The sequence below is a fragment of the Anolis carolinensis genome, chromosome 4 (genome assembly GCF_035594765.1).
Source record: "Anolis carolinensis isolate JA03-04 chromosome 4, rAnoCar3.1.pri, whole genome shotgun sequence".
Taxonomy (NCBI): Eukaryota; Metazoa; Chordata; class Lepidosauria; order Squamata; family Dactyloidae; genus Anolis; species Anolis carolinensis.
Genome location: NC_085844.1, coordinates 62,370,366 through 62,393,168, shown reverse-complemented (window position 1 = coordinate 62,393,168; position 22,803 = coordinate 62,370,366). Strand labels below are relative to the sequence as shown.

Genomic DNA, 22,803 nt, shown 5'->3' with positions numbered 1-22,803 from the left:
TAATCCCTTTCAGGACACTTCAAAGAGAGGTTCCAAAACAAATTGTCAAAGGCAGAAAAGTTGTTGTGTGCCTTCATTATTTGGGTGAGGTTAAGGTGAACCTATCATGGGATTTTCTAGGCAAGTTGCATCTAGAGCGAGTTTACCATTACTTCACTCTGAGAGAGTTTGACTTGCCCAAGATTACCAGTTGCATTCATGACCACATAGGCAGCCGACCCCTAATCTGATTTTGGTAAGAGCTTGGGGATAGATAATGCAAACTATTTTAAATTCTACCAAAAGGTATCGAAGTTTTAAACAGTTCGAATTATCTATCTTCAAGCAGGAACATGGCCATACATATGGAAAAACCCATAGCAACCCAGTGATTTTGGCCATGAAAGCCTTCAACAACACATATCCTCAAGCTGTTTTCAGAACTGGGAAGACTGGCTGAGGAGGTTTTGATATGAGATTTCTAGGCATGATTTATTAAGCATCAATGTGGATCCCTTGTTTTTTATTTTATTGTTTCATGTGTTATCTCATGTTTTTATTAGAACCCTGATAACTGCCACTTCTTGGCCAATTATCAAGTATAGGTTTGGTTCACAGAAAAGGAAAGTGTGAAGTACTCTGTGTAAACCCAATCAAGCATCTGATGTCACAGTGTGTCTGGAAAGACAGCTGGTTGAACACTATCTGCCCAATCTACTGTGGATACATCCCTTTAAATTTTTGCTTCATCCATGTCTTCCAGTTGTTAAGGAGATGAGAGAAGAAAGGAGACTATTGGAAAAATGAGTGGGGTGAGGGAAGCAGAGTAAAGAGGTTAATGGAGAAAGAAGAAAAATGGGATCTGCTGGCTCCCATGTGAGTGGGAGTAATGAATCTGGTTCGGATTTTACAAGGTGTGCCAGAAAAGAAATGAGACTGGAAATATTGTACACGAACCAACAATGCTGCTACCTCCTCCTTCACATGGCAGTTAGGTTAACCCCTGCTGAAAATTCAGTTCAAGTTTAAACTTACTGTAATTGCTACACAGTTGTTGAAGGAGTCTGATATGAAGTTAAGTTTGTGAGGTGCATTACAAAATTGACAGCAGAAAAGAGATGGTTCCAAAAAACTTCATGGCTGAGCCGCAAGCCAATCTGAGGGATGTGTGCCACCTTCTGAACCATCTTGAGAAGCAGCTAGACTCTTTCAGTCATGTGATCACAGGTGATGAATCATGGATTTACGAGTAGGACCTGGAAACCAGCTGCCAACTCCAGGAGTCGCACAATTCATCTTGATTTGAACACAGAATAAAATTCATGGCTAAAAGAAAATCCGTCTCATTGCTTTTCTGCCATACCGCAGAGTCTTAACTTTGGACAACACCTTTAAAGTTCAAATGAAAAGCTGAAGCAAATTAACTAGGCCAACTAGAGAGAACCATACAGGAGGAGAAAGCAAAAGAGAGAGATTTGTATTTTCCTCCTATCTGAGCTACGTTTGTTTACAAGTCCCTAACTGGTTTTAAAATTTCCTTCTGTCATAATTAACATGAAACCATTAGAATAAAATTTAATATAACATATAAGATTGATATTAATTTGAATGATAGATAATGAGAAATTGGCAATGAAATGTTGCAGGACTGGGGGAGGAAATACTCCTTTATAAACATGGGGGGTTAGGTATAATGTGAATGTGGGCTTCTCTGAAAACTTTCAGATTAAAAATGAGCGTTAAGCCCTACACCTGTCATGAAATCTCTTCAGATATTGAATAACATCCTGGGTGAAGATAGTTGTTTCCCTACCTTCTCTGCATACCTGTGAGCCTTTTGGCCCACAAAGCCATCTCATTCAGACCCACAAGCATCTGCCCCCAATTTTCCCTAACCTAATATGGATCCACTGGTTGTAGCAGCAACTGAAAGCCCTCTCATTCTGCTACTACATAATAACATACTATGGCTGAAAGGCCAGTGATCATTGGGACTTGTCTTCTCAAGCGCTGTATGTGACTAGATTATAAAAGAGGGAAGGAAAATGGGAGAGGGTCCTCCTTATTTTCCAGCTTTTGTGCTGCTATTAATTGCAAACTCTGAAGGTAAGGTAGAAGTGAAAAAGAAGAAAAAGGAAATCAGAGTTGCCATTGGTGTGAAGCCCGAATTCAAATAGTCACAACAGAACAAACATGAATTTATATTGCTTTAAGTCACTTCTGTATTATTTAATTCGGCTTTTTCTCTGTGTATGCTCTGCTATTTAATCCATTGTTTATGTTCCTTATTTTTATTCATTAGCTTTGAAATTGTATGCAAATTATGTTATGCTTTCATATGCACTGACTTGTTTGAATTTGAAGAACAGTGTTTACACCTTACAAAAGTACCTGCAGTAAAAGAGGTACAACATAGGCTATCATCAACCAAGTATAGGATTATATATGTCTATAGCAACCAAATGTACAAGCCTTACAAATATTTCTTCTTCTTGTCAGATGACTTCATGTTGTTATTGTGTGCATCCCTACAAAGGCAAACCTTTGAAGATGAGAACAAGGCTGCTGTGCGTATTATGGCTGGGGACAATGTAGAAATCTGCATGAACCTTGATGCAGCATCATTTAGCCAACACAATCCTGTCCCTGACTTTATCCATTGCCGGTAAGGCCTAAATCACAACAAGCTAATTATCTTCACTACCTTGTCACAGAGATCCATTCTGTTTATAGTGTCTCAGTATGGTGTAGCTGAAAAAAAGATAAGAAATTGGTCTGTGCCTTTGCAGATAATCCATCTGTATAATGCTAAGGGTAGTATCTCCTCCATGGATTAGTTGATGCTGAAGCTCAAAATTTATGGACAGTGCTTTACAGAATTATTCACTCTTTGACATGGTGCTGTATTACAAATTGGAATTAAAATGGATCACAGAATGGACAGAATATTGGCTCTCATGCATTTCTGCCTAGAGATGGCTGTCCAGAGAAAGAGGGCATTAGACAAAGAAGCAAACAAGAAGTCAATCCCAACCCTGAAGGATCTGGAGAAATCTACAGCTGAGATAGGAGAAATTATCTTGGAGGCAATTATCACCTAGATAGGGATTTATGAAGCAACGGCAAGAAGAAAGCTATTGCTTAAACAAACACATAATAAAAGCCCCTTTGGAGTTTTCAAAATTCTATGTGGGAGAAGCAGAAAAAATGTTCTTGGGTCTGATGAGACTGAACATAAATATTTTGTCCTTGCCATGAAACTTTACACTTGGCACAACATTAGCAGCACCTTTTGACCTAAGAATACTTTCTCCACATTAAAGCACGATGATAGCAGCAGCACTGGGTTACTGATCAAGATTGAGGATCAAGGTGTATACTCTAAGGGAAAGCATGTTTCAGTCTGTAAGGAGCTTTGGACTAGGGTGAAACTTCCTTTTCTAGTAGGGCAGTGATGGGCAGTGATGGCCCTAAATACACAAGCAAATGAAAGGCAGAACCTGAATATCTTAGAAATTGTTGATTGAATCAGATGGAAAAACCATGGCGAGGCTTGAAAGTACTAAAATAGTTCCCATCCAACATGACTGAGTTGCAGCATTTTTTCCAAGAAGAATAGACAAGAAATGCAGGACCAAGATGCACAAGAGAGGCTTACCCAAAAAGCCTCGTTGTATTAATTGCTGCCAAAGGTGCTTCTATCAAAAATTGACTTCAGGGAATTAACACAGATACACTTAACTTTTCATTTGAGTAACTTGCAGTAACAATGTCAATTAAATCTATTTCATTTCGTTTTGTGTGGATGTGTGTGTGTGGGGGGGAGGGTTCAATGTGTGTGAATACTTGTGTAAGATACTGTATTCATGCTGTTTCTTGGCATCTTGAAAGATAAAAACATGTAGTTTGAAATACATACATATATTTTTAAAGAATTGAAGCCGGCCTAAAATGCAAAGGATTTGTCAGATGTGCTTCTGTTTAAAAGAGTGTCTCGCAACCCTTGTAGGAAAGCAAAGATCAGCAAGAATTGCTTCCCCTCCCTCATTCTTTCAGTATATCTTAAGAGCTCGTAAGAAGCCAGTGCCCAAACCAATAATTACTGATTTGCCAACTCAGTAAAAGTTCTTCATCCATGCACAGCCATATTGTTAATATTAATATATCAAATAGTATTCAATAAAAATTTATTAGTCACAAAAATATAGTCCAATTGTTTATCCTAATTAGTCTTACTGAAACAATGGAACTTACATAAAAATTAACTTATCAAATTCTTTTTTAGATGAATTTTATTGTGTAAAAGTGTTATAGAGAATGTAAAAGGAAATAAAAGAAATACATCAGATACACATAATACAAATACGTATGTCTACCAAACTCCCCCCCTCCCCCCACCCATAACATTCGACACTACTCAATGTGAAACTAATTTCTCATAAAAACCTACACTTATCTTTTCATTAATAAATTCACCTTGCTGCTATTTTAAAGTCTACTTTTGTCTTTTTTTCTAAATATTCAAATGCAAGGCCCCATTTTTTTAACAGAGTCTTTATTATTTCCTCCTGTAATGCCATTGGATAGCTTGGCTATTTGAATATAGTCTAATAATTTTCCTCTCCAGTCTTTTATATGTAACTCTTTTCCCCCCTCCCAAGATTTTGCTATTATTTATCTTATAGCTACAAAACTGTATTGACAAATTTCTATGTCTTCTTTACTGCATTTTTCACCAAATAAACCTAAAAGGTACATTTCTGGGTTTTTCTTAACATTTTTAATGATTATTTTGTTTGTTTTCATGATTATCTTTTCCCAGAGAGTTTGTACCAGCCTATAGATTCACCAAGCATGTAATAAGAGACCTTTATGTATTTTGCATCTCCAGCATTCCCCCGGTGGGATTTATCTATTTTGCTTATCACCTCTGGAGTTATGTAACTTCTGTAGAACATTTTATACATGTTTTCTCTGTTGGACCTAGCTATCGAAAATTGACAACCTCTTTTCTATAAAAATTTGAATTTTTCCAAATCAATATTTTTCCCTAATCTTTAGCCCATGAAATCTTCACTCTTTTTATTTGATTGTCTTCTAAGTTGTATTCTAAAATATATTTGTATAATCTGGAAACTAGTCCTTTATTCCCCTTCTCCGAAAATGTCTCCAATTATGATTTTCTTTGGGGAAATCCTACCTTGTTATCTTTCATAATTCTTTTTTATTTATTTTATCTATTCTACTTGAAATTATCATTTGGACTGACAATTGAAATGAGCAAACATAGGTTTGATATCTTTATTCTCATTTTCTCTCACAACAGGTCTTACCTAGATATGGGCAAAGTGATAATGTTCAGCTATCTCTTCTGGTTTGTACTCACCATCATCTTTATAACAGGAACCACTCGGATCAGTATATTTTGTATGGGCTATTTGATAGCCTGTTTCTATTTCCTGCTGTTTGGAGGAGATCTGTTACTAAAACCTATCAGGAGCATTCTTCGTTATTGGGACTGGCTCATAGCTTATAACGTCTTTGTGATTACAATGAAAAATGTCTTGTCAGTAAGTGTTCTGTTTTTTATTCTTAGTTTCATATTTAGATGCAAGAGTTTGTATTTCTAATCTGTTGTGGTTACAGAGAAAAACCTAAAGGAAATTATGGAAAAATATTTGTCATCTGGTATTTTATTTTAATTTTTTTTACTTTCATGATTTCAACATATTTTGAATTAATTTATTAAATTTGTTAAATATACAAGGCGTTGTTAACATTATCTTTTAGTTCACTCTCCCCAAAAGCCAAGAGAAATCAGGTTCAAATTTTGTTGTTGGCTTTTGATCCCCCAAGTCTGTATCTTTGTGTAGTGTACTGGTTTTACCCTCAGACTGGCATCAGTAAGGAAAATATGGTTTTCTTTCAAAATGCTATAATAGCAGCTCAAACAGTATATGCAATTGAAAGGCAATTGAAAGAAAGTGGTATTCCATCTATAAGTGAATTGTTGACCAAACATTTTAATTTTGCAGAATTTGATCAATTGTCTTGCCTTCTTAAAAATAAATCAGTACAATGTTTTCAAAATAATTGGAAACTCTTTGCAGAGTACATAGTTAGAATATCTGAAGAATGGCCTGTAATGGTGCTTACCGATTAAAAATCATCAGCAGAAAGAAGAGCAAGTTTATGATTATACAATTATATAATTAGGCCATGTTTGGGTATTATAGGTAAATACGCACATACACACAATTTGTAAGAGCTTTGATTGGACAATGTGTTTGATTTATCCTGGGGCAGGGTTGGAAACTTGGAAGAAAACATGGATGAGAAATGTCATTGTAACCTTCCCCTCCCTCCTTTTCTTTCACCTTTAGATTGAGCAATAGCAATTAATAATGTTAATTCCACCTGAAAAGTAATTTTTTATCCCCCTGATATTTGATATATCAATCTGTTTCTTTCAGATAGGAGCATGTGGCTACATTGGTTCACTGATTAAGAACAGTTGTTGGGTGATTCAGATATTTAGTCTGTCCTGTACAGTTAAGGGTTACGAAATCCGTAAGTATAATTAATTCCTTTGCCTTATTTTTTATTAAACACATAGAAGGTTTTTAATATGTACCCCTATTTGAAAAAATGCAAGTTGGTTTTTCTTAGTGATTTGATGTCAAAGTACATTTAAAGGCAGAATAAAATACAGACATCATTGTACTTTATTAATTAAACTTATTTTGCTTGAATTTTAAATCTGAAAATAATAATAAAGACTGGGCAGAAGATTCTGTTTAAACACTATTGCTTCAAGATAGTGGCCTTCACTTACAATAATAGTGACTTACAATAATATAGTTAAAATTAGAATTTGTAGTAACAAATAGGCTTGTGTATGGATCCATTTTTATAAAAGGTCTTTGTCTGGTTCAGTTGGTTCAGATGCCCATAATAGCATGGGCTCTGCTGCTAGTTTTTTTTTTTTTTTCAGCCGCCACAGAACAGCGGCTGCTGAAAACCCGGCTGCTTTCAGTTTCTTTTGGTTACAGGGAGGGAGGCAGCCACTAGAAAGGAAAGGATCCCAGAAAACGTGATTTCTTAAGCCCTTGCCTTAAACCTGGGTCTCCTATAAATTCAGAAGGGAGAGGATCTCAAGAAGCAGGGTTTCTTCCGCCCTTACCTTAAACCTGGGTTTTCTCTAAAGAGATAGGGGAACTATTTGTTGTTTTTGTGATTGCCAACTACTTTCTGGCAATTCCTGTCAGCAGTCGCAACCTTATTCCCACCTTCTGTCATTTTAATTTAAAAAGTCTTCCTTTCTCACTTATAAAAAAATTGCAGTTATAGTCATCACCAGTGCTCAGTAAGCTGTATTACTTTTGCAATATCACAGTTTAATACCAAATAGTTTTTAATGCAGGGAAAAGAAACATTGCCTTTTAAATCATCAAACATCTTAGTAAATCACACACTGTTTTGTTTTTCTTTTAAAAAAACAAGTTTGTAAGACATTAGTGCAGTACCAAGACATTACTGCAAACCCTCCAAACAGATAGAATGAATGGATGGGGATTTGACAACATCTAACAAAATACAATTAGCAAGTCACACTACTTTAGATCAGTCTGAAAAACCCCGACATATTTTTTACATTTCCTTTTTATTTAGATTTTTAAAAAAAACCTAAAAAAATTCAGTACAGTTGACACTCAATGCCCACAGGTTCTTTATCAACAGATTCAATCAACATCACCTTGAAAATTTATTTCAAAAAATCAAGTGCTGCACTGATATATAGGCAAAACCTGTTGCAGCCTCCCACCATTCTACAGGTCCTCAAGCTTTCTCCAGTACTCAACTGTTGTTCTCAATTTTATATAACGAACACCATTTTCCGAGGCCATTGTATACAATGGGACATGAGCATCCATGGGTTTTGGTATTCACAGAGAATACTGGGAACAAACTGCAACAGACACTTAAGGGCCCTCTGAATATTTTTAACCTTTCTAGAAGGGCTGTTCTTACAGCTGATGTGACTGACCATTGGGTTCATAATCCTCATAAGAGTTCTGGCAGTTGATCTGCTAGAGATCAGAAAAGCATTATCCACAGCCCACTGAGTGAGAAAAGGAAATAAAGTTAATGCTTCTGTCCATAGTAATCTGCTGGCCAATTTGATGAAGCATTTAACAGGAAGGCCTGTATGTGCTATTTCATATTTGCGAGAGGTGAATCTCTTCTTCCATTCTTCCTTTCTTCTCAGAAACTAGGAAGGGAAGGAACTCAGGGGCTTGTGAATTTAGAAATAAGACTCCTAAAGGTATTTAGCCTGAATACAATTGTTAGTCCCAATGAAGTATACCCACTGAATCAATAATAAGTCAAGGTTTATGTAAATACTATTGTTTCATTGAGCCTGTTTTCGCTAAGATAATTAAACTGCGATCATTGTATTTTAGCCATTATTATGAGTAATAATTTGTTACAAAATTACCGTGGCAATACCGTGGCAAGGTTGAAGGCAGTAGGAAAAGATACCTCATTCTACATGAAAGGACTCAAACAAGGAAACCACATCTCTGAGTCTGCAAGACCTGAGCAGAGCTGTTGATGATAACAGGCTGACTTGGACATTTCTCATTCTTAGGGTTGTCATAAATCGAAGTTAACATGACAACAGTTAACAACTGAACTATTAAATTTAGGTCACTGATTTACTTTTTCTTAATTGTTTTACTCTTTTTTTCATTTCAACAAACATTGCAATGTGTAAGTACAATAATAATTACCTAAAGGTTTCTACTTTTATCAGCTTCGAACAAAGATTCAGAATGTAAAATACCAAGTGGGGAGGCAGGGATCATCTGGGACAGCATTTGCTTTGCTTTCCTGTTGCTGCAAAGGAGAGTCTTCATGAGTTATTACTTCCTCCATGTGGTTGCAGACATTAAAGCTTCACAGATTCTGGCATCCAGGTAACTTATCCCACTGTTTTATTTTCACCAGTGTATAGGTTTTCTTCCTCTGAGTAAATCTACTCTGACTGACTAACTTAGGCATGGGCAAGCTTCACCCCTCCAAGTGTTTTGGACTTCAACTCCCACAATTCCTAACAGCCGGGAGGAATTGAAGTCCAGAACACCTGGAGGGCTGAAGTTTGCCCATGCCTGGACTAATTGCATTAATATCTATAGCAAATAAAACCCAAAGTAGCCATGTGATTAATTAGTAAAAACTTAAGTTGTCTTCAGTGCAAGGACAAAAAAGCAAATATTTTCTCCTTGATGCATGAAACTTTTAGCAGCTTTTAAAAAAAAATTCCATTATTTTTCATAATGTGGGATTCTGCGAATTTTATTTTGTGCGAAAGAAATTTTTGCAAAACATCCTGAAGTATGAACAATCTTGACTGTTTCTTTAACGGGATGTCTCAGTATGTTAGGACACCTTTTTGATGAAGAGCAAGAAAAAATGTATGCAAACTACTGCAAAATCTCCTTTAAAACCCTCTAGGAAGCTTGGACTATGAAATCTGTTCACTTTACATATACATGCAAACATCGGCTTCATTCATTCCATCACTTTTGTGGTTTCAAAACAAGGAGGTGCCTGTGTCTGTAGCCTTCCAGCTGACACTTTTCAGACTATCCCTTCAAGAATGAACAAGCTCGCAAGTCACTAAAAATGCCTACCCATGATGTAAAGAAGTTTGGCTTTTGACTTGTGCTCATAGTGTCTCCTATACCAGTACATTTGTCAGGTGTTTCTTAATATTTTGGTAGCCTTCATAATCTATCTTTTCTTTGCAAGATATTGTATTCTTACTATATGTCTTGTTTTACAGAGGTGCTGAACTTTTCCAAGCCACAATTGTGAAGGCTGTAAAAGCAAGAATTGAGGAAGAGAAAAAATCAATGGATCAATTGAAGAGACAGTATGCATTTCTTCGTTTGTTTTGCACATTTGCCTTCTGTAGGAGATTACCTACTAGTTCTGTTAAGGGATTACCTAGTTACTTTTTTACAGAAAGTATCTCAGCTGTCACACTATAGAACCTCCTGGTTTAGGTATTATTTTCCCAGCTAGCTTAAATTATAGATTGCAGGTTGGTTTAACATCCTGATGAGTGATTTTAATCACATTCCACAATATCCTCACCGTTCACCAATCTGGGAAGTAAAAAAGGATTGGTGGGTTGAGGAAATAAGGATAAGAGTACCTTAATTTTGATGCATGTTCCTAGTTGCTAAACTAGCTTTGCAAGCCAAAATGTCGCATTTCTGAAGCAGCACAATTTAGAGAGACATCCAGGCAAATAAAATCATTTCTCATTATATACCACAATCTGTTGATAATATATAACTTTAAATCTTTTGTAACAATATAAAAATAGTTGAGGTGAGTAGATTGCTTAGATCTTCCATTAATAATATTGTGGAATAATATTTTCCATGTGCACTTTGAAGCATCAGAGATGAAGGTGTGTCTCCGGTGCCAAATTTACGCTTAGGCGCTAAGCACAAGGCCCTGTTGTCCAGGAGGCCTATCTTCGTGCCATTTTTTTTTACAATGGATTTTGCATATAAGGTGCAATTTTAAATTTGAAGGCATTGTGTTTCAGAGTGAGTCCAGACATAATGATAAGAGTTTATAGTCTGTGGAAGTGTGCCAGAAAATAGGTAGTCATGACAGTAACTCAATGGCATAGAAACCAAATTATTAAGGGGGGGGGGGGCTCTCAGTTTTCAAACTTTTACCACTTAGGGCCGGGTCTTCCTCCTTCAGGCCCCAAGTAAGGGGCCTCATAACTTAACTCATTTGTCCTAAATCTGGCACTATGTATCTTTAACAATGTAAATCCTTTCTTTTTACAGAATGGATCGTATCAAAGCCAGGCAACAGAAGTATAAAAAGGGTAAAGAAAGGGTGCTGAGCATGAATCAAGAAGCCTCAGAAGGTCAAGCAATTCAAAAGGAAGATGATGATGATGACGATGGTACTATTCCTTCAATATATCCGGCGTTGGTATTTATTGTTTGGACCTTGGTACTGTTAGTATTAATGCATGTGGAGTAGTAGTAACTCTCTGTTTGGCCATTTGTTGGAGATATTTCACAGCTTTATCTTATACATTATGTGCAGATAATGGGAATTACTCATATAGATTGTTAGTGAATATATGGAGCTTTCGTAACTGCATTAAGGCAGAGCCTAAATATTATAACTAATTGTGTACAGGTGTGTACTTCAGAGTCCTCCTAACTAAAGTAACAAAAGAACTATCCAGAGATTTGAATTAGAGTGCTAATTTATGCTTTAGAATTTGTATGATACTGCATATCACAGACAATCGCTTTATGCTTGACATTTGAAAAATGCATTCAACAGAGAAACATTTTGAGACAAAATGGGTTGTCGAAGGCTTTCATGACCGGGATAGGGCTGTGTGGAAGGGCCCTGGGTTGCTGTGAGTTTTCCGGGCTGTTCCAGAAGTATTCTCTCCTGATGTTTCGCCCACATCTGTGGCAGGCATCCTCAGAGGTAATGAGGTATGGAGAAACCTCCATAAACTATGAGGTATGGAGAAACCTCCATACCTCACTACCTCTGAGGATGCCTGCCATAGATGTGGGCAAAACATCAGGAGAGAATACTTCTAGAACATGGCCATACAGCCCGGAAAACATACAACAACCCTTTGAGACAAAATGTTTGCACGAGTCTCAATTGGCTTTGCCTGTTACACTGAATTAACAAGTGTTGGTAAGGTGTATAAACGATTTCACACTTCTGTTTGTATGAAATAAACTGTAACTGATTTTTTTTTCAAATTTATAGCTTATATAAAAATAATCCCTTCAATAGTATTGATGAAATTATGTTCCCCAATAATGAGTTAAGTAGTAATCTCAGTAGAGTACACCTTTAGAAAAAGAGTTGAGCTTTGTAGACCTCATCTACACAGCCATATAAAATCCAGATTATTTTAGTTGAACTGGATTATTTCAGTCAACACTGCCATATAATCCAGTTCATAGCGGATAATCTGGATTTTATCTGGCAGTGTAGATGGGGCCTAAGTCATAAAGCTGATTTCAGTTGGTCTACTCTAATTGAGGCTAACATTAGATTAAATGAAATGTTATAAACAATACTTAGTTTTTCTTTCCACCCTCACTGAAAGCGTAACAAATTATATTGAAGCATAGGTCTCAAAAGAGTTATCTAGTTTGTTTTTTAAGTCATTTTAACAGGACTAGTTGTTGTGATCCTTCAGATATTGTTGGACTGCATCTCCCATCAAACCTAGTCAGCATAGTCAATAGTGAGGTATACTAGTAATTATTGCAACAACATCAGACAATTGCACTATTTTCCACCCTCATGTATAAAAATGAATATTTCCCAAAATATGTTTAAAGTAAAATTTTGATTTTGATTATGTGGATTTTGGGTTTGTTTGGGTTTTTGTTTGTTTTTTATTTATCTTTTTGTTTTTTTGTTTTTTTTAGTAGGGCTGAATCTGTTCTTGCACAGTTTTGAGCCTGGAAGAGCAAAATATAAGCAGTAACATGTTTCTCATTTTGTAAAATTAATTTTTGGACATATTTCATTTTAGGAGAAGCAGACAAAGAAAAAGCCAAGGGCAAAAAAAAGCAGTGGTGGCGGCCTTGGGTTGATCATGCTTCTAGTAGGTTTCTACATCATCTTTAAGATACATGAATTTAATCCTTATATCCTTGACCAGAAAGGGGGCATCCCCATGACCTGTTTCTTTTTATGCATAGCCTTGTATTTGTGACTTGGTAGTTATATGGATGCAAATTCAGTAATATTGTGTGGAAATAAGAAAGTGTCCACCATTTGCAAGAATTACCTTTATAGTAATTTCCCGTGTTGCTAGGTACATGTTCATCACATGAGGAAAAATAAACTATGCACATCTCCAAAAATGATCTAAAATGTAAATGCCTTGTCAACATAAACACTACCATGTCCTTATATTTGCCGTTTTACTATTAACATGAAAAAGCTTTCAGAATCAGTGGTTTGATTTCTTCCAATTTAATCTGTCTCAGTTGTTATTATTGCATAAGAGAGTAAAGGAGACATGGCAATGGCATATACGATCAATAATTTATTATTAAAATATCAACATTCAGAATCAAAATACATAATTTTGAAGCCTTGGGATTTTTAATATGACTTTTTATATGCATCTATTTCCATGTTTCTTTGTCATTTATAGGAAAGTTGCCTATGTAACAGTTCCACCCAACATTTTGAATGCCTGTTTCTATCAAGTCACAAGGAAACTATACTGGTGTGTGTTTGTGTGTGTGGTGTGTGTGTACTTCTGTTTCTAAAGGGGCATGATAACAGCTCATTCTTTTTTCAAACATTTGCTGAAGACCAACTGTTTTAGCTTTAAAAATAAACACATTATGAACCGCTGGCTGTTAACTATGGACCTGAATAATTTTATTAGTCTGAGGCTGCAAAAGAATTGTTGAAATTAAGGTGATGAAAATGACTCAGAAGTTGTCATGATCCCAGGTTATTCTTGACAGTGGATTTTAGATCAGGCAAAGGATTTTTGAATATGGTACTATTCCACTGTTTTCTGATTAAGTCCACTGTGTTAGACAGACCTGTTTCTATACAACATTTGTTAAATTGTTCCCATTCAGTTTAGCATTTCTGATTCATTTCACCCTCATTATATGTTTCAGCCATTGTCCTGTATGTATTGTTGTGAAAAGTAATTGATCACCAAGGTCTGAAATAGCTATTACCCATCAACTCTATACACCTTTCTCAAATATTTGCTTACAAGTTCAGGACAGATGTTTACGTATTTGAATGATCCAAACTTAGTCTTTTTAGCTATATGTTTAAAAATTAACATAGTGTCCAAAATGTCCTTGCTTCTTACATCTCATCAAAAAGTGCATATTATTTGCACTGTTACATTTTCCTTTTTTAAAATTTAGCATGTTCAGTACACTAAAAACAAAAATTTAAGGTGTACAGATATGCATAAAGAAAAGAAAAATAGATGGGAAAACAGAAAAAAGAAAAGAGAAAGAAAAGAGAAAGAATCCAAATAGCCAGAAACATAGGTCAAGTCTACACTAAGCACTAAATCCAGGGCCAGTCTAGAACATAAATACTCTGGAGTGGCCCCAGAAGTGACCAGAGACACACTGACTGAGCCCACTGTGGCACTGTCTTGATGGCTACATAGTCCCGATACCTCATTGACCCACTGGATAATCACCTTACCCTCCATGTCAGATCTGCCACTCCCAGCCAGCCACAGAGATCCATGCAAGCTCATGACTGTTGTGGATGATGTGTTTTGACATTATCAGAAGTGTGAGGGATCCCCTGGTGGTGCAATGGGTTAAACCCTTGTGCCTGCAGGACTGCTGACTTGAAGGTTGGGTTGCATGAAGGATGGAAAAACATCAAACATCTGGGTGTCCCCTGGGCAACGTCCTTGCAGATTTCTAATTCTCTCACACCAGAAGCGACTTGCAATTTCTCAAATCATTCCTGACATGAAAAAAAAAAATCAGAAGCGTGCACACGACTAGGAAAGAAAGGCATGGTCACAGTCTACCCCCTTTTCCTGTGTTAATAATGTTAGATCTGAATAGCAAATAAGTCCAAATCAGATCCAGTCACATTGAGACTGTGCAAAAGCTGTGTGATATTCTAGAATTTCTAGCAAACTCTAGTATCCAAAGTAAAGTTGGTTTACCCCTGTGTAAACCCCATGATACTTACCAGACGTCAGCAGACATATGGGTACAAACAGATTTAAACCCCAAACTTTGTAGCTTTTTCATATGTCCATCACATATGATAAAATGTCCCTTCATTCTGTTTACACTTCCAACATATACGCGTATTTGACACATATTTATACATTTGGCCAAGGTATCTTTAGTGAAAGACAATCAATGCGTCATCTTATAAAAAAATTTTCCTTAAGGTTGTAACATAAAATAGAGTTCAACTCTCTTGACTACCTCTTTTTCCACTTATTTAATTTTATGTTGTATCGAAAGTTCTAAGGTAATTTTTTTCTCTACAATCTTTAACTCATTCCTTTTCCATATCCATTTTTATCAAAGATTTCTTCATTTTACCAGTCAAATGTTCATCATTAATACATAATTATGCCTTAAATTCAGATTTGTTCTGTTCAAAACCAACAGTTTTTATTTGTCTAGAATTGTTCTATTATTTGTCAATAAGAAAACAATTGAAAGCTATAATCTCTTTTACAATAATTCCTCATTCCATTTAATTCTATTGTCATCTTAATCCAACAGGTTGTGGTTAGGTAACCATTTTTCTTTTTACGCGTGTTTTCTTTCTAAAATAAACTTCTTTTGATGAAACCCATAAGGGCAAATTTGGGCACAACTTGGTTTTGTTTTTATTCCATGTTCCTAATAAACATGTCTCACAAAATAATTATTAAATCTACATTTACTTTAGCTTTGTCAAATCATAAATATCCATACAATTCAAAACTCAGGCCATATTCTTTTAATTTCAGTAATCTCTTTTTACTCAACACTATCCAGTCTTTTAACCAAACCAAACAACATGAAGTAAAATACGATTTCAACTGTCTTAGTTCTTCATCTGCAGAATTTTATATTTAGCTTGTTTCTTCCCCTGCCATATACATTTAAATAATTTTTCTTCCATTGCTTAAAGATGGTGCCTCATCAGTCAAAACTAGTATTGTCTGGAATAAATATAACATCCCAAGCAAAACATTCATCTTTTTTGTTTGTTGTTTGTTTGTTTGTTTGTTTAGATTTTATGTTATTATATGATTTCCTTTGACTTTGTGTAGTTTAATTTGTTGTTATGTTTAATTTAGGCTTTAATGTTAGGCTTTAATTTGATGTTAGGTTTTAATGTTATTTTTATGTGGGGTTTCTCTGGGATTTTATGTCGGTATTTTTTGTTTTTGTTTTATGAAGGCATTGAATGTTTGCCGTTGTTTGTTGAAATATGCCCAGAGTCCCCTTGGGGAGATAGGGCAGAATATAAATAAAGTTTATTTTTATTTTTTATTTTTATTATTGAAATTCTCCGCAACAATGGCAATTATTTTTCTTATCTTATGGAGTCATGGGTTATCTAGCAATAAAAATCCTTCATTTATATTTTCATGTTTTTTTGTCCGCTTGACATACAAAAAAATCATTTTCACTTGAAATGGTATCAACAAGATTATGATTATTATGATGATAATGATGATAGGATGTATTTGTATTCTTTTCATCTTAAAATTAGAGCTCATTGTGGGTTTCTATTCAAAAGAGCAATACAATTAAAACATACAAAAAGTGAATATTAAAATAAAATATGAACTATTCTGAGTATTAAAAGAATTTAAACCCCAAGTTAAAAGAATAAGTACAAGATAAAAAGCTATTTTAAATAGTTTTATGTAAAACAATACAGCACTCACTAGTCCATTCTTTAAAAGCGTTCTGTTCTCAAACCTGTTAGAATCAAAAGGTCTTGAGTTGTCGAAAGCTTTCATGGCCGAGTCTTGACTTGCCAATTTGCTAGATTTTATTGGCAGTGATACATAGATCAGAGCAAGAGGGATATATATCCTTAGTGAAGTTGTATGCCTACCACAGAAATTGAGTGAGTTTTCTTCTTAAGCAGGTCATGAAAATGACTTCAGCTCATGATAGAGATTTTTAAAAGAAGAAAGGTATAAAGGTGTAATTGAATAATAAAGCAAGTTATTTGATGGTCGAAAAAGCTGTATAATGAGGGCCAAATGTGCTTTTGGATGTCATTCTATCTATGGCTTTGTGAGTTTATTATTATAAATAAATATATTAAAGTGGTTTTTTTTCTTTACCATCAGATGTTATGTTAACAATCTTAAAGGGTAAATGTAATGATGTGACATTTTCTCTTTAAGATTATTTGTCTCTTGCTCTTGAGATGGAATTAATGTTTGTCCCTTCTCAGTTTTGTCCCATCTCCGTTACTTTTTTGGACTATAGCTCCCACAATACCCAATCAGCAAGGCCACTGTCACGCTGCAAGTTTTAGTCCAAAAACATAACTGTTCCCCATTTCTGCTCTTGCTTATTACTGTTCTTTTCACCTTCTTTTATTTTTCCTTGTTTATCAAGTAAGGCCTATTCACAATGTTCTTCTGTTCAAGGATATAAGGCCCAGTTCATTCACATCCCATCTTGAACATATGGAGGCCTCTGGATATATTAGCCATGATCATCATATACTGTACTATTAAAATACATATATATTGAGCAACAAATTGTTTCTATTGTCTAAGTTGGTAAGCTTGAAAAATATAGTAGCTTTTGAAAAGTAAAATGTTTCCAGTTATATGTACACTTCCAGGAGAATTACGTTTTAGTTTTTTCTTCTTCTGCAAACCCATTGAAGTTGGAGATACTTCAATCTCTGATAAACAATTACTTTTTAAAAAAAAATGATTAAGAATATTGCAAGTTTTTAATACTAGCATTCCTTTTTTTTATTTTATCACCTTGTGTTCTTCGGATAGATCTACATTTCTCTTGTATTTACACTTCTTCCTCGTGTCTACAAACATCACAATAAAATGATTTTGGCTGTCATTGATTATCTTCATCTCTTGCTTTTTCTCTTTCCTGTCACGTCTCTGAGACCCATGGTCAGATTATGATGCGCTTTTTCCCTTGCAAAAATGAAAAATATGTATTTTATTTCGCTTAGTGGTCAGAAGTGGAGATTATTATTTATTTGAAACGGACAGTGAAGAAGAGGAAGAGGATGAAAAAAAGGAAGAGGAAGAACCTCCAAAAAGATCTGCATTCCAGGTATTGTATTTAGCTATATGTTTCTGCTGAATAGGCATGATTTTTTTTGAATAATTACTGAAAGTTGTGGAAATGTATGCCAATTTAAACATTATTGCTGCTTGCTTATATTGTCAACCTTTTGCAATGCAAAGATGATATGAGAGATGTATTTTCATTCACTCACAAATGTAGCATTTGTTCATTTTTAAAAATAAAGTTTCATATCCTGAACTCTATTTTTCTGATGTTGCATTGAAGACAAGTGAATAAAACATCTTTTCATCAGCATTGCTTGATATTGCTTAAATGTGTTGTTGTTTTTTTTGTTTTTGTTTTTTTGGAAAAAAGGCCTTGCAGGATTTATAAAGATATATTTATTGCAATAAAACCTGGGTTTTGTATGAATGGAAATAATTTTAATTAATTATAGAAATGAGCCAGTAGTAACAATATAGTTAATATGTTCTTGTGTTCCAGGCTAAAGAAAGGTAAGCCATAAAGTTAATGCACTCCCATCAGAATGCAGCATATCTCTCCTAGGTTAAGACAATCAAGTTGTAATAGTATATTTTGTGGTCTGATGTTTTGAAATGACCACATAACTATATAGACACGGAATATTAATGTCCTAGTGAATGGGCCATGGATTGTTTCATGGGAACTCTACTTGGGGTCGTTCTTATGATTCAGTTCTCTCAAATGAAAATTATAAGAAACTTCACCTTTGTTCTTTACAACACATATCAATTAATTTCCATTCATGTTTTTAATTATTTAATCCTATTTATTAGTTTACATTCACTTGAATGGTATATAAAACAGTACCTAAAGCAAATTAATTATATGCCACAATGAGGTTTCTGTATGAATTTAAGAAATTTTGAGAAGTATAGCCAATCTTTGCTTATTCTGTCATAGGTTTCAGGCTGGTTGCTCATTTGCTCAAAATATTTTTTTCTCAAAATCTCATCTTACATTGATGCATCTTGAAATATTCTATATTGGAATCTGTACATTTCATTATTTGGCAATAGCAATGAAAGACATCATGCTAGTATTTTTCATCCACAAAGATGAAAAGTATTGCAAGCAGGCCTGTAGCGAGGGGGCGGTTTTAGGGATTCAAACCCCCCCCCCCCCGAAATTTTTCAGGTTATAAAAAAAAACCTGGTTTACTCATGAATTTTAACTGGTTAACCAAATCCCCATTCTAAGTCTATGAGACACAAAACATTAAGAGTCCCTCTAGGCACTATCTCAAGCAGATATTGACAGGTTTGTAGTGGGGAGGGGTGTTTGCAAGGGGTTAACCCCCCCCCGAAATTTTCAACCCCCCCCCCCCCCCGAAATTTTTTTCTGGCTACGGCCCTGATTGCAAGTATATATTTGGTCACAGGAGGAAAGGCAAAGATACAGGAATAGCATCAAGGATGGGAATTTATAACTTCCGACATATGCCACATGCTGAAGATTAATTAAAGAGTTCATTTGTTTTTCATCCGTCCTACTAATATATTATTGTTGTATGTGGAATGAATAACCTTCACACAACAGTGCTGTCACTAATTGAAGAACACTACTAAGCTTGAATATTCACAGTTCACATATTATATGCTTTTTAACATAATTTAAATCCTGTTGTCTAATATAATTGTGCAAAATATTTCTTATAACAGTAGTGATTGTGTTTCACTAATTTTCTTACTTTGTCCTTCTTTGTAGAGAGCTATTGCGAAATTTGCTTCAGCCATTTTAGCCTTGCCAAAGTCTGTTATTAAACTGCCCAAAACTATTCTTCAGTATTTAATCAGAGCTGCAAAGGTATTTGATGTTCCATACTGTGTAGATTGTGACCTCCTCCCTTACTTTCTGGCAAAGGGTACCCCTTTTCTGCATTTTCCCTCTAAAGGTGAATGTCATGAGTACTTACGGTCATCACGGATTTGTTTTGTGTAGGATCTGATCAACTGAATCACAGGATGAATTGCCACTGTCATTTTGACTGTAATAATAGATTCTTGAGAGAAAATGCAGAGACATATCTTGGTACAATCTCAGGACTTCTGCCAAAACTGTGTTAAGAGGGTTCCATCAGGTTGCATGCATCTATAAAAAAAAAATGAGGGGGGGGTGACCCTTTTAAAATTGCTCAGTTTAGCAGAACTTCACATTGCATGATAATCTTTCTCAGAAAGCTGGTAAACCCTAATGCATTGTAGGTAAGCACATCATACTTCCTTGGTATCATTTTCCTGATACTACTAAACAATCCCTTAGTTTTCTGTGGAACCTCTTTTGGAGGTCATTGCAATAATTTAGGAGTGATCATTTGTACAGATGCAGTATGCTACTTGCTTGAAAGAGCTAAAAAACGTTTTAGATTTAGTATAGCTGATCAAATCTTGTGATCTCTCTGTATTTGTGTTACTCTTTAAATGCAGAGCTTAATGATAGGACTGATTAGTTGATGCATCACTGCAATCCAAGCCATATCTATCTTGTGGTGACCTCCAAGGCATTCTAATGGGGTTTTCTTGGCAAGATTTGTTCAGAAGAGGTTTGATTGCTCTGTGAGCATGACTTGTCGAAGGCTATCTAGTAGTGGGTTCCCATGGTTCAAAATCACTTGCTCTTAAAGGTATTTGCAGTTTTGTAAACAAAATTCTGCGTGAATGTGCTAGTCATGCAAAATTTCAACGAAAAGGGTGACTTGACATTACAGTTGAGCTGCTCCATTTATTATCTTTATTCAATTACTATTCAACTCCATATTTTTCCACAACGTTTTTTCAGGAGAGGAACATTTACCCAAGTGCTGAAAGTCTCCTGCTTTAATTACAGGTTTAAATATTGAAAGAACTGATAGCATCTTTCATTGTTTTGCTGCCATTTGTCTTCACTTAAGCATCACAAAGCCAGGCTTGAGGGTGAAGCAATACTCAGGAATGGTTTGGGATGTAGTCTGGGAATAGTGGGTGTTGAAAAGGGTTATCAGAAGTGAGGAGAGGAGACACTAGTATGAGCAGAAGCACCTTTTCATTTGTGCAAAGACTTCTTTGGATAAAATATCTCTTCATACATCAGCTGTAGTATTTGGTTTTAGTTATGATAATAGATTTTTGACATACAGCAGAAAAAAGGAAAGATAAACACTGTCACTTCTACCCCATTTAGAATTGTTTCATGTTAACGTTTCAGAAGTTTCTTTTCGTTATATGCCCCTTGACATTTTAAAGACACGTCTTCATAAAGCACCAAAATAGTCTTGTGCATTAGAAAAGCTATAAATAAAGCAAGATTTCCCTTCTCAAGCTCCAATTAAGGCATATTCCAGCTTCTCTGAGACAGTTTGTGCATGCTTCTGTTGTAAATGGTAGTTATTCTGCTTTTTCCCTTCTTTTCTCTGCATGTATATCTTTGTTTGTTCCATGGCTTTAACTTGTGATGCAGTGCTAGCTCAAGATGATTTTCATTCTGTAATAATGAAGATCATGCAGACAAAAGTAAACATCTTTTGTCTCAGACTGCGATCACATAGTACTCACTTTTTGTTATTTTCATTCAAGTGTGCTGGAGAAAATCAGTGCATAGGTGGTGGTTGTGGCATTATGAACTCCCATTTAAAATCAGTTAAAATGTTGATTTTAAAATCAGTGCATTTAGATACTCGACAATTTTAGAAAAGTTAGATTTAACTTAATGATCATCTTCTATGTGAAATATTGTTCAACAGGTAAGACTGTTTACAGGAATTAGTCCATATGTAAATAATGCTTTAATTCCCAGAACATATCTTATGAATCACAACTAATGTGATTTGGTTCATTAAACCATTGAAAATTACACCCACAAAATGACAACTTCGAGGCTTTTGGTTGGAAGTGGAAATATTTATTTAATCTTCTGGATTTAAATGTATTTATTCAAATCTGTATTTGTTTTTTGTCATTTGTCATCATTTTCTTTGCCATTTAATTGATAAGAAACCTGAACAAATTGGTTTGTTCCCTCTAGTTTGTTTATCAGGCCTGGATTACTGATCCTAAGACTGCTCTCCGACAGAGGCGAAAAGAAAAGAAAAAAATTGAGAAAGAAGGAAGACGAAGGCGGAAAGGATCTGGAGATGGTATTTATTCTTCTGTAATGTTCTCATTTATATACCATAATTTGTATAATAGTCCTTTCCCATTGAGAAAGGACTTTGTTGGTTGAGGGTGCACCTTTCGTGTTGAGGAAAGCCACAGTCTGCAATAGCAGGAAGTGGACAAATTTTCATGTTTTATTAAGTTATTTATTGTCTTTAGGGGTGAAAATGTTTGCACACAAATATTTTATAACGTGTGACTTGAGAAAGAGGTCATTATGTTGTATTTTAATCAAATTAGGTTTCTAAAAGCTTATTGTACCAGAAATGGGCTGGGTATCCATGCTGTTTCTGTTCCCTTCTTATCCCTTTCTAACACCTTAATACCTCTGAAGGTACAGATGATACTTCAATATTTTTTATTTGTTTAATCCACAGTTTCTTGTAAAGATCAAAATGAGACAGATTTTGTTTTCATTCTGCTTTGTAGCTGAATTATTCAGGTTTCTGTTTCCCAATTTGGACATTGTGAGAAACTGTGGTTTAACAAACTATGAAGTGTGGTTTATGAACTGGGAACTGTGGTTTAACACATGATGAAGAAAGAGGTGTAAGGAGTATGTGAGAAGGATTGCTGCTAGAATTTTAAAATGATGGCTACATTCCATTAGTGAATTAAGATGACATTTGTACAATTACAAAGGTTTAACTTGTGTCTGTAACTGCCTGGTTTCGGTGTAACCGGCGGTGTAACAATGGAATTGGAGGCTAGATTTGTACAGGGTAACAGAAGACCAGACTTTCCACTACACAAACCACTAGGAATTTCAGATCACTATGGTTGAGGCTGGCAAGAGTTTGTTGAAA

At 35.2% G+C, this 22,803-nt stretch overlaps 1 protein-coding gene across 7 annotated transcripts in view; it reads left to right on the top strand.

The window, feature by feature from the left end:
- The window catches only part of piezo2 (piezo type mechanosensitive ion channel component 2), a 310,405-nt gene that overhangs the window by 245,925 nt on the left and 41,677 nt on the right, over positions 1–22,803 (top strand). For 5 of the 7 annotated variants that reach the window (XM_062980525.1, XM_062980529.1, XM_062980526.1 and 2 more), the window contains 10 exons: positions 2,479–2,644; positions 5,306–5,549; positions 6,453–6,549; positions 8,798–8,960; positions 9,830–9,919; positions 10,860–10,981; positions 12,605–12,676; positions 17,767–17,870; positions 19,575–19,673; positions 21,867–21,978. In XM_062980525.1, the coding sequence (XP_062836595.1) occupies positions 2,479–2,644; positions 5,306–5,549; positions 6,453–6,549; positions 8,798–8,960; positions 9,830–9,919; positions 10,860–10,981; positions 12,605–12,676; positions 17,767–17,870; positions 19,575–19,673; positions 21,867–21,978 (1,269 nt within the window). The remainder of the gene's footprint in view (positions 1–2,478; positions 2,645–5,305; positions 5,550–6,452; positions 6,550–8,797; positions 8,961–9,829; positions 9,920–10,859; positions 10,982–12,604; positions 12,677–17,766; positions 17,871–19,574; positions 19,674–21,866; positions 21,979–22,803) is intronic. The other 2 variants (XM_062980530.1, XM_062980527.1) reach the window with 1 other exon arrangement.